This window comes from Cryptomeria japonica, chromosome 1, assembly GCF_030272615.1.
Source record: "Cryptomeria japonica chromosome 1, Sugi_1.0, whole genome shotgun sequence".
In the NCBI taxonomy this organism is placed as follows: domain Eukaryota; kingdom Viridiplantae; phylum Streptophyta; class Pinopsida; order Cupressales; family Cupressaceae; genus Cryptomeria; species Cryptomeria japonica.
In genome coordinates this window covers 542,164,508-542,176,119 of record NC_081405.1, presented here as the reverse complement: position 1 = coordinate 542,176,119, position 11,612 = coordinate 542,164,508, and the positions used below count along the sequence as shown (strand labels likewise).

Here is an 11,612-nt window from a genome sequence, read left to right as displayed (position 1 = left end):
GAACGTCTGGAGATTGGTTAAGGTGTTCCACCGACAGATCAGCAAAGTACAGACATGTTGGTTAATCGGTAAAGTGTGAGATACCGACAGGGTTAGAGAACTAGTAGAAAAGAAGGACCAGTTGAGTGTTTGGTCAGGGATCCTATCTGAACTGAAACACAGGTCCAAACTAAGGTGGATGTCGACAAAGGTGCCATGTGGAGTCAAGGTGGCAGACATGCATGCAGTGGTAGATGGAGTGTACACCGACAAGGTTGTTACAGAGTTGGTCGACATTAATTGTAGACCCCGTAAATCATGGGATCTGATGCAGATGCATTGCAGAGGTGTGCGGCTCGAGGAAGGTCAAACAAAGGTGATCGATGGGATCCATCGATCGATGCAGAGCGTCCAGGTGTAGAATGAGGTTGGTGATGAAATCTACAGAACCATTTATGGTGATTGATCTTGTGTCTCACCGACTGACTGTCTGTGTTTGCTAAGTTTAGCAAACATGTATTGGAAGGAATGTTAATGGTGGTGATGTGCAGATAGTTGTCTTGGAGCTCAGATTGAATGAGATCTGATTGAATTCAATGTGCCTCATGATCAATGGAAGAAACCGTAAGGCACCAAGTTTGAATGTTGCTTTTGGTGAGAAAGTCTGAATACAAATATGTGGGCCAAAGACATATTTATTGATGTCTGAGGGAGAGATGTTGCCAAGTGATGCAAAAGGCCAAATAGAGAAGTAGATGAAGTGTGATATCTACAAAAGATCATAAAGATCGAGCAGCAGGGAGACAACCGGTAATAGGTTATGGTGAAGGTTTAACCGGTGAGGTTAAAGCAACCAACAAGTTGCTAAATAAGACAGTGTTGTTGCATGTGAGAAGGAATCAATCAAGTACTCAACAAGTATCAGAAGAGAGATTGAGTGTGTGAGAGGTACTAGGGTTGAAGAGTTCAACCAGCAATAGTGAGGTAACCGGTGGTGACCAAACCGACAGTGAAGAGTTGCAGAAGAGTGCAGAATAGAAAAGCAAAGAACCGGCAGAAGATAGTACCGGTGGAGAGCAGCAGAGCAGTTGAGAGAAGAGGCAACCAGCAGACAGAACCGACAGAGAGATAACCGGTAAAGAAGGAGAAGAGGCTGAACCGATAATGTTGCAACAGTGAGAAGGTGAAGTAGAGAACCAACAGTGAACTGGACAAGAGATCTAGCAGAGAGATTTGCAGTTTAGTGTTACAAAATCTATTTTTAACAAGGTTATTAATTTGTAAATGATTATGCTTTGTATTCATTGAGTTGTAGCTCAGTGTAGGGGTTGTATCTCCTTGGGTTGGTGCCCTAAACATTGTAATCAGAGATTCATTATGAGGCTGGATTGGAGCAGTAGTCTCCAGTAGCATTTCTCACTGAGGTTTTTCCCATCTTGGGTTTTCCTCGTATATTCTAGTGTTATGTGATGTCCTTTTATGTGTGAATGCATTTGTGATTAGTCTCCCCACTAACCGATAAGTCTGCATTAAGTTAGATCTGATAATCGGTATACTTACATAGGAAAGTTAAAAGGAAAAGTTTGAGAACCACTGATTCACCCCCCTCTCAGTGGTACATTGTGTCTAACAGATGTGACATGAGGAGAGAGAATAAGTGGGGAATTTTTAAATTGGAGTAAATGCTAATGAGATTAGGAATGATGGGATTAGGCTAATTAATTAAAAATTAATTAACCTGAGGGAGTTTAGAAGAATTTTAGGATTTTAGCTAAGGTTGGGGATAAATATGAATTTAGAAGAATTTTGGATTCATATAATTAATTGATAAATTAATTTATTTTATATTAGTTATAGTATGAAAACAATACATTTAACCATTACAACAGAGTTTAAGTTGTCAATGACTACATTCAAAAAGAATAAAAAAGTAAAGAGTTCAAACCTTGCAATGTATTTCAACTACTAAACTTATAACTACATCTATACACTATTGTTGCACATGGTTTGCATACTTGATATATTGTAATCAAGACTCATCTACAAAATTGGACAACAAAAAGACTTCACTTTCTAAACTATGTAGTAATTTCTACTTTCACTACATATATCCCAATCAACCCAGCCAATTGGAGGATCAATCTCTGATAATTCTTCATTGGAGTTGACAACTTCCATGGCTGAGAGCTCTCCTTTGTTCATGTAGTACTTGAAACCTCCTCTCTTGCCTTGATTGTCTGTTATAACCGGTTCCTTTCCTTTGGCCTTCTCCTTGTTCTTCATGTCCTCAATAAAAGCCCTCTTCATTTCATTTCTCACTTATTTATCCTTTGATTCTACTAGAATAAAAGTTATGCTAATTATCTTAGTGGTGATTAGGTATTTAAATTATATTTTACAATTTGTTTAAAAAAAATTTACTTTCATGATCATTATATAAATACTTTATTTTGGTTGCCCATAAATCAACATGTGCCTTCTAATCAATCCTAGTAGAGCATATTAGTCTAAGGTAATTTTAGTTGAGACTAATGAGAATGGGTATAGAGATTTTGGGCATGTCAATAATCTTATGTTTGAATAAATATAGATTCTAGGTTTACATTTGTACAAGTTTTTACACAAGACTAAATGCATATCTTCTAATTTACATGCACCTAGGTTGTAGTATCACATCATGAGTTTGATTAGAGTGTTATTAAGCATTGTCATTTTTAGGAGGATGCAAAAATACAAGATGCACATATAGAGGTGGATTATATAATGTACGTATCCTAAATTTGAGCAAGTACATATAAATGGGGACAAATCATTGGCTAGCCTTGAGATTTCCAATAAAATGCATTCACATTATGAAAGATATAATTTGTTTGTGTTTTAACATGTACATGTTTTGATGTCTTAAATTTAAAAAAATTATGGTTCCACCCATTTAGGCTTGTATTTCAAGCCTAAGAATTAAACATCTCTTGTAGCTCCTAAATTTATATTTTTTGAAATAAAAACTTAAATGTGAACTTCACCATCATCAATTATATATGTATTACGATATAATTTACAATACCAACAAAGAAAAAAGAAGAGCTATTTCTTAGCTTTCTATCCACACAATATTATTACTATTATAAAAGTTAAGATATTTATTTTTATTTCCTTTGAAGAGTTTCTTCATATTCTCCAATGCATGTGTACTATTATTTTTTATAACTTTTAACCTTATCCAAATTTGAAAAAAGGAGGATTTTTCTATGGTTAATTATAATTTATCAAAAAATAAGAATTTAATTTTGTATTAAATTTGTATGTTATGTGACGTGTACATTCAATGATGTATTTTTTGAGGATGTGTTCAAAAAAATACAACAGTTAATATTCACAACTAGGTATATTTCTATTAACTAGTTTTTATACCTAATGTAGCAAAAATAATAAGGGGTTGCACAGCAAACACTATATTCTATTTTAGTGGAAAAAACAATAACACTTCAAGTTCCCTATTTGGGTTAGGTTATCAAGCATGGCCTTGGAACATTGGAGTGAGAAGAGTCTTATGTCCATTGCCAATTCTCTTAGACAATTTTATTCATTGCTCTGTTACCTATTCATTAAACATCTACAATATGCAAGATTATGTGCATTAGTGGAGAAGAATAAAGTACTCCTCACTGCACTTACTTTATCTTTTAAGTTTGGTAAATGGATGCATAAAATTGAATTTGAAATTTCTTTGATTGTCTCTAATTATTGTAGAAAAGTGGTTAATGCTACTACTTCTTGTGAGACCATTAAGGATAACCATTTGATTTGGAGGAAAAAGAAACAAATGCCTTTAGAGTTTTGAGCAGTCCTCTTCTCCTTGCATTGAGAAACAAATGATGGATCTACGAGTGGGGGGAATCCCAAATTGGGCACCTTTCCTTTCCTAATGCTACAAGGAAGCATTCTATTGGTGGTTTGCTAGACAAGAAAAGGTGTTCAGAGGAGAAGGATCAACCTTTTCCTTCAAGCATGGAGGAGCAGAAAGGGGAAAATAAAGGAAAGCCTCATATGTTGAATCTTATAATTCCTAATGGTGTTTCTTGGGACTCTCCTTGTTTGAAGAAAAGAAATTTAGGGGAGAAGGACCATGGTTATAAGGTTAACCAAAAATCTTTAGATCAATTTTTAAAGCCACCATGATTTGGTTGGGTTTTTGTTAGTTGTCCTATTGTAGTTGGTTGTTTCTATTGTTGTCCCACTATGCTTCGTTGGGTTTTTGTTAATTGTCCTTGGTAGTTTCAATGTTGTCTTGTTTTTTGTTATTCCTTGTGTCTAGTTGTGTTTCATGCTCTATCCTTCTTGATGTAAAAGGTTCTTGGCCCTTTTAAAACCCTTCTTACCTTAATAAAAATAAACAATTTTTTTTGTGTGCACTCAACCTTTTACTCACTTAAGCGTAACTATTTAAAAAAATATTTAGTAGAATAGAAACTAGATTTTTTAGGATAGAACCTTCCCTTTTAAGGCATTATATTTGATTTGAATATTAAGTTACATAAAGAGAATGAGGAACATGGAGTTGTATTATTGATCCAAAATGGTATCAAGTGATAAGTCTTATAGAAGGAACAACACATGGTTGAAATTAAATACCAAGTGGATGAGAAAATGGGATATCATTATTCAAAAGTGTCCTAACACCAATATAAAAATCAAAAGATATGTGAGAAATAATGTTAAGGCAACCATGTGGACAACACAACTTGGAAGAAAAAGAGAATACTATGTTAAACATTTCAATCATATATATGACCACAACAAAAAGGACTATATAGGGCATAAATAGAATGAGAAGCAAAAATGTTAATAACTTAAGTAACAACTAGATCATATCATCTTGGGTGCAAGGCTAGAAGGTGGAAAACATTTAAGGAACAGTGGCTTCGCAAAATATGTTGTTTTTGTACTTTGGGTTAAGTAGAAATGGAATGACACTACATCATGGAATTTCTACCTTACAAAGTTATTCTATTATTCATATCAACTAAATTGATATTTCATACATTTGCTCCCTAATTATCTTTTTTTGAAGTGGAAAGGCTACCAAAAATGGAGTATCTAATGAAGATTTGCATAGAAGATCCAAGATAAAAATAAAAATAAAAAATAGATGCCAATCAAACTTAATTTAGATAACTTGCTCCTTGATGCTAAGTGCATGACAATTCAGTTAATATTTAGGATCTCTTGGCTAATTAATCTTGTAGATGTTATCAAATCACTTCATTTCATTCAAATAAACAACATAACTTGACATGACCACAAAAAAAACTAAAACATAAACAATTCATTAAAAACATAAAAATGACATATACTAATCTTTAATGAAAGACTAACCAACAATCCACTAATACGACAAATAATATTGAATAGTAAACAATATATACATTTAACCATATTTATTTGACTAAAATTTAAAAGCATACCTGATTTTGAATTCTAATTAATTAATAAATAGATAGATAACAATCCACCAACACAACAAATACTATTAAACCCATCAGATTACTCCCACATCACATCGAGAAACGTATGCCAATGTGACTGCAAACAATGCATCACCATTTATGGATTTCTTCTGTCTTCTGTAGTAGAGGAGTTTAATAATTGTCTTACGACGACCTGCATAATGTTTCATATTAAATTGAAAACTTTTACAGGCTTACCAGTACAGCTGTTTTCAGGTGACATCATGGTTGGATTTGTTTTAGTTTTAAAATCTCAGTGCAAGAACTCAGAGAAACGTGGGTAGACCTAGATTTGATGTAGACCATTAATGTTCATATATAAAACTTTATTGCTATTATTAAATGAATGAATGAGTGGATTTTAATGATGTTCACGAGATCTAATGGCCTAAGAGATCTACAGGTTCAACTTATCCCAGTTTCAGATTCTTTTTCATGCTGGATCTTCTCTAGAAAAAAGATAAGGTGATATCATGGCGGTATCTGTTTTAGTTTTAAATTCTTAAAATTGAATGTTGATGCAACCGCTGATGGATTCATTCATATTTGAACATTATGCTCATCTTGCAGAAGGTTAAGGTGACATCACCTTGACATCTGTTTAAGCTTTGAAATATGAGCAAGGAACTCCATTAACATGGGTTTAGATTCATGTTCATAATTGAGAATTATTCAAAGTCAATTGAACGTTTCATATTCATACTTATCAACATCATGGGATATGTGTTTAATTTACAAATTTAAGCATTATTATAATTATTGCTGTTCACTCAACACTCAAAACTATATAATTAGTTTCTCAGGTTTTCTCTGCATTGCTATTAGTTTCTCATATCATGGCTAGCTACAGAGGGGTTTCATTGCAGGAAGCAGAGAGTTTTACTGATTATAGGCAAAAAGAAAGTGGGTATTATAGGAGCAGGAGTGAGTGGGCTTCTTGCAACTAAATATTTACTGAGCATAGGTCTGAAACCCACTGTTTTTGAAGCCAAAGGAGGAGTAGGAGGAGTGTGGAGAGAAACTTTTGCATCAACAAAACTGCAGACCTCTCGTCCTGCCTACCAATTCACTGATTTTCCATGGCCAAGTCATGTTACTGCCCTTTTACCCAATCACAGCCAGGTTATGGACTATTTTAACAGTTATGCAAACCATTTTGGGCTACTGGATTTCATTCTGTTCAATACCAAAGTGTTGGAGATTCGATATAGTGGTAATGAAAGTGGTGCATCTTCTGGACTGTGGGGTAAGAGTGGTGGCCCTTATGATGATGGGGAAGTCTGGGAAGTTGGTGTGCAGAAAAGTTATGGAGAATCCATTCAGGTGGTAACAATTCTTTTTAATCAGTATTTAGTATCTGTTATTGTTTATTTTTATGAAACGGTATTTCAATTTTGAGATTTTTTTTAAACTTCAATCATTTTTTATATAAAGGTCTTGTAAATCGAGGGTTTGAGGATTTTGGATACATGTTTTCGAATATAGAGAAATTTTATAAATCAAAGGTTTGAGGGTTTTGGATATATTTGGAATATAGAGAGGTCTTATTGATCAAGAGTTGGGAAGCTGGTATACAAAAAAGCCATGAAGAATCCATCCAAATGGTAACAATTCTTTTTAGCTAGTATCGATATCTACCACCATTATATTTATGAAATGGTATTTCACCTTTGAATGTTTTTTCGGCTGCAATGATTTCGGTATAGAGAGGTCTTGTAGATCAAGTGTTTGAGGGCTTTGGATACATGTCTTGCAATATAGAGAAGTCTTATAGATCAAAAGTTTGGGGTTTTTGGATACATGTGTCTTGGAAAATAGAGAGATCTTATAAATCAAGGCTCTGGAAAGTTGGTGTGCAAAAAAGCAATGGTATTTCAACTTTGAGTGTGTTTTAAGCTGCAATCATTCCGTTATAGAGAGGTCTTGTAGATCAAGGGTTTGAGGATTTGGATACGTGTCTTGGAAAATAGAGAAGTCTTATAGATCAAAGGTTTGAGGGTTTTGGATACATGTGTGTTGGAATATAGAGAGGTCTTATAAACCAAGGGCCTGGGAAGTTGGTGTGCAAAAAAGCAATGGTATTTCAACTTTGAGTGTTTCTTAAGCAACAATCATTTTCTTATAGAGAGGTCTGGTAGATCAAGGATTTGAGAGTTTTGGATACGTGTCTTGGAATATAGAGAAGTCTTAAACATCAAAATTTTGAGGGTTTAGATATTTGTATCTTGGAACATAGAAAGGTCTTATAGATCACCAGTCTGGTAAGTTGGTGTATAGAAAAGTCATGGAGAATCCATCCAGATATTTTCATGTTTTTGTTTCTTTTTAACTAGAATCTGTCATCATTTATATTTATGAAATGGTTTGTGCTTATCTATAAACAAATGTTAACGTAAAAGTGTTTTTAAAACTGTATGTTATTGAGAGGTCTTATAGATCAAGAATTTTCTTTCTTTCTAACTAGTATCTACTATCTACCATCGTTTATATTAATGAGATGGCCATGCTGTCCTATAAACACATTTCGACTTTAAAGAGTGTTTTTTAACCAGCAACCTTTACGTTATAGCAAGTAGATAATAGTCATTAACATTTTTTTATTATAGATCACAACTTTTAAAAAAACTTGATAGATTTTAATAGATTTTATTTATAATATTGACGACGTATTTGCCTTTTTACTTCTACATATTTACTAAAATGTTTGGTTTTTTTTTTGTGTGTGAGAGGTTTCTCCAGTGGTATCACTTTGATTTCTTAGTTCTATGCGTTGGTAAATATGGAGGTCTACCAAAAATCCCATCATTTCCTTTAAGTAAAGGACCAGAAGTATTTCAAGGAAAAGTTTTGCATACCATGGATTACTCTTCCTTCAATGAAAAAGAGGCGTATGAAACTGTCAAAGGAAAAAGAGTTGTAATCATTGGATATCAAAAATCAGCCATGGATTTTACTGTAGATTGTGCTGAGGCAAATCAAGGTATGATATGTATTCTAATTATTATGTACCATTTCTTTACTTAGTAGTAAGCAAATTAGAAAATTGCATTTGGCTTTTGTTGTGATCTACATTTAGAAGACAACTGATTTGTGTTTACAGGAGACAATGGCCCTCCTTGTACCATGGTTTTTAGAAGAACCCACTGGATGATTCCTGAGGATTATTTGTTTTGGGGAGTACATCTACAATATTTGTATGGCACACGTTTTACACAATTTTTACTTGGAAAACCAAACCAGGGTTTTCTCTTGAACTTAATATCATTCCTATTTATTCCATTGGTAAATTTTTTTATATTTTTATTATTTTCTTTAGTGTAGATTTATATAAGTAATTCAAATTCAAATTTATTATCCCAAACATATAGAAATATTGATGTTTTTTATGTAGAGATGGGCAATATCCAAATTTGTGGAGCTTTCTGAGCTTTGGAGATTTCCTCTGAAAAAGTATGGACTTGTTCCAGATATGAGTTTCCTAGAAGAAATGACTTCTTGTAGCATTGCATTACTTCCTAACAAGTTATTTCCAAAAGTAGAGGAAGGCTTGATACGTTTTCAGAAATCATCTAGTTGGAGTTTTTATAATGAGGGAATTGTGGTAGATGATGGAACAAAGATAGAAGCTGATGTTGTGGTTTTAGGCACTGGTTATGATGGGGACAAGAAATTAAAGAGTCTACTTCCAACAAAATTTGGAGATGTTTTAGAGAAATCAGGCGGTGCACTCTCTTTATACAGGTATAGTGAAATTTATTTCTAATTTGTGAAATAAATAAACATGTTTATGTTTGTGTGGGTTGAGAATTAGAAAATTGGGGTTAGATGTCACTGTAGGTTCATATTTAAGGTGATACATATAATTAAAAAAATTGATAATTAGAAAGTTAACTTAATGTGTAAGTTCTAATAGAAATATTTCTAATCAATTTGCACCGTAAATTTTTAATATTAATATTTAAGATTTTATTATATGGCTCATCATAAGATAATAGAAAGAAAAAACTATTATTTTTAATATATATAATACTTTCTCTCTCAACATCTCTAATGTTCACTCTTAATTAACTTCATAATGGAGAGTAAATTGTGATTTGAAATATTGATACTAAAAATCTATAATGAACTTTATTTTTTGAATTATATTCATCAATATTTTAGAAATGAGATTTCACATTATAAGTCTTAGGGCTAATAATTTGGAACGTAACTTTATACTTTATTTATTAATCTAGTGTGTACTCTCATTACTTAGAGAGAAAAAACTTACTAGGTTTAGTTGACATAGTAAATTATGAGCTTCAATTATATAATGTTATTCATATATTTTTTTTAAACTTAATTTATTTAAAAATAATTATTTATTAAGGCCTAAATAATAGCAATTGTCATGATATTATGTTTAAATGTAGGGAGTTGATCCATCCACACATTCCTCAAATGGCAATCCTTGGTTATTCAGAGAGTTTGTCAAATTTGCACTCTTCAGAAATACGTTCCCAATGGTTGGCTCATTTTCTATCTAACAAATTAGTGATGCCAAGTGTTAAGGAGATGGAGAAGAATGCAAAAGAGCTTGAAAAATATCTTGAAGGAATTGCAGGTGCCTTCTTTTGGAAAACTTGTCATGCTACTTTTCAAATCATAGATAATGACGATCTTTGTAGAGACATGGGAAGAAACCCAATGCGAAAAGGGAATTGGTTTGATGAATTTTTTTCTCCATATTCTAACATGGACTATGGATTGGAAAATTAAAGCCTTTTTTTTATGATGAGTATTAGCACATCCCTAAAAAAATAACTTGTAAGCCAACTATAGTCCCACTATAATTTGGACTAAGGTAGAAACCTATCAATTGTGGTGTTTCATTTTGATTGTGTGTACATGTGTGTAAGTAATTAAGATATTGATTATTGATGAATTTATTTTACTTTACTCATAAATCAAACGTGTATGAATGTGTTTAAGACTACCCTAGATTAATCTCTACTAGGTGAATTTTGTGTGAGGAACATTTGTCCATTCTCCAAGTATAATAGTGCAAGGCGACATAGAATTTATGCTTATTATAGGTACTAGGATATGGTTATTACTGTTATCAAGGGTGGGTTGATGGAGCCTAATAGTGAAAACCCATTTAGTGAGCTAAAGAATGGAAGCATACAAAAATCACCACAAGTAGAATACGAAATACAAAATTTGATGATCCCTAGTAATATCTTAGTTGATGACCCTTGTCCCCACTTTTATTTGTATTTTCAAAGACATTTGCATCCTTAAAAAAATATTTTTAATTGATACTTTGATAAAAGAACTAATTTAAATACATATGTTGTTCAATTGAATGAATATATATACTAAAGTGATTAATTTCATAATAACATAGCATTTATCATCTTATTTATGATAAATAGCATGCTCACAAGTACTTGAAGTGTAATAAAATTTATTTAAGAGGATTTCATTGCTACCTACAACAATCAAGGTTTGTACCTTATAGCTATGGATTTAGCATTGCTTGTAGCCATGACTATAACACGCCTACAACATGGTAACAACTTACTTAAAATTGTGACGATAGCTTAATCATAGCTATGACAACATATTCCTTGTAGTCATAATAACACAAGTTCCATATATTCATCATAATAATTTCATGCAGCTAGAAAAGTATCACACTTGGAGCAAAGAAGAGTCCGTGCATAGGTTCCAAATATTGACTCCTCAATAAGACAAACATAATTTGCATAGAATTGAATAACTTAATAAAATCAAATTCATATTTTCCTCAACAATTTTTTTATTATGAACATGATGTATTGTTCTAATGGGAATGTTATTCTTACCCATTAAGATTCAATTTTCTAGTCTTATTCATTTTAAAAAAAAAAAATTTCCCTCCCATATGATTAGTAGTAATTAGATAGATGTAGTAAAAAATGTATATAATAGAGTAAAGTTAATAGATCATATATAAAAAAAGTATAACTATATAGTCTAGAATGATATGAATAGTCAACAAATATTGAAGCAAATTTGAATGTACAAGATTCTATTAAGTTAATAAAATCTTGGATTTCTATTCTATGATATATTTAATTTTCAATATGTTATGATTATCCT

The 11,612-nt window shown here is 32.3% G+C and overlaps 1 protein-coding gene across 1 annotated transcript; it reads left to right on the top strand.

The window, feature by feature from the left end:
- Window positions 1-297: 297 nt before the first annotated feature.
- Window positions 298-10,244, top strand: LOC131044876 (probable flavin-containing monooxygenase 1). The gene is made up of 7 exons (XM_059210939.1): window positions 298-394; window positions 5,679-5,762; window positions 6,331-6,869; window positions 8,226-8,466; window positions 8,587-8,768; window positions 8,878-9,227; window positions 9,899-10,244. Exons 1-7 carry the CDS (start codon window positions 298-300, stop codon window positions 10,242-10,244), a joined length of 1,839 nt encoding a protein of 612 aa, XP_059066922.1.
- The last annotated feature ends 1,368 nt before the right edge of the window (window positions 10,245-11,612 follow it).

Bases quoted from the DNA above. Each gene is read 5' to 3' on its own strand.
- LOC131044876 (XM_059210939.1), top strand. From the start codon at position 298: ATGGGATCTGATGCAGATGCATTGCAGAGGTGTGCGGCTCGAGGAAGG. The intron at 5,763-6,330 runs GTGGGTAGACCT...TATCATGGCTAG, and splicing joins GTGCAAGAACTCAGAGAAAC to CTACAGAGGGGTTTCATTGC. The intron at 8,467-8,586 runs GTATGATATGTA...TTGTGTTTACAG, and splicing joins TTGTGCTGAGGCAAATCAAG to GAGACAATGGCCCTCCTTGT.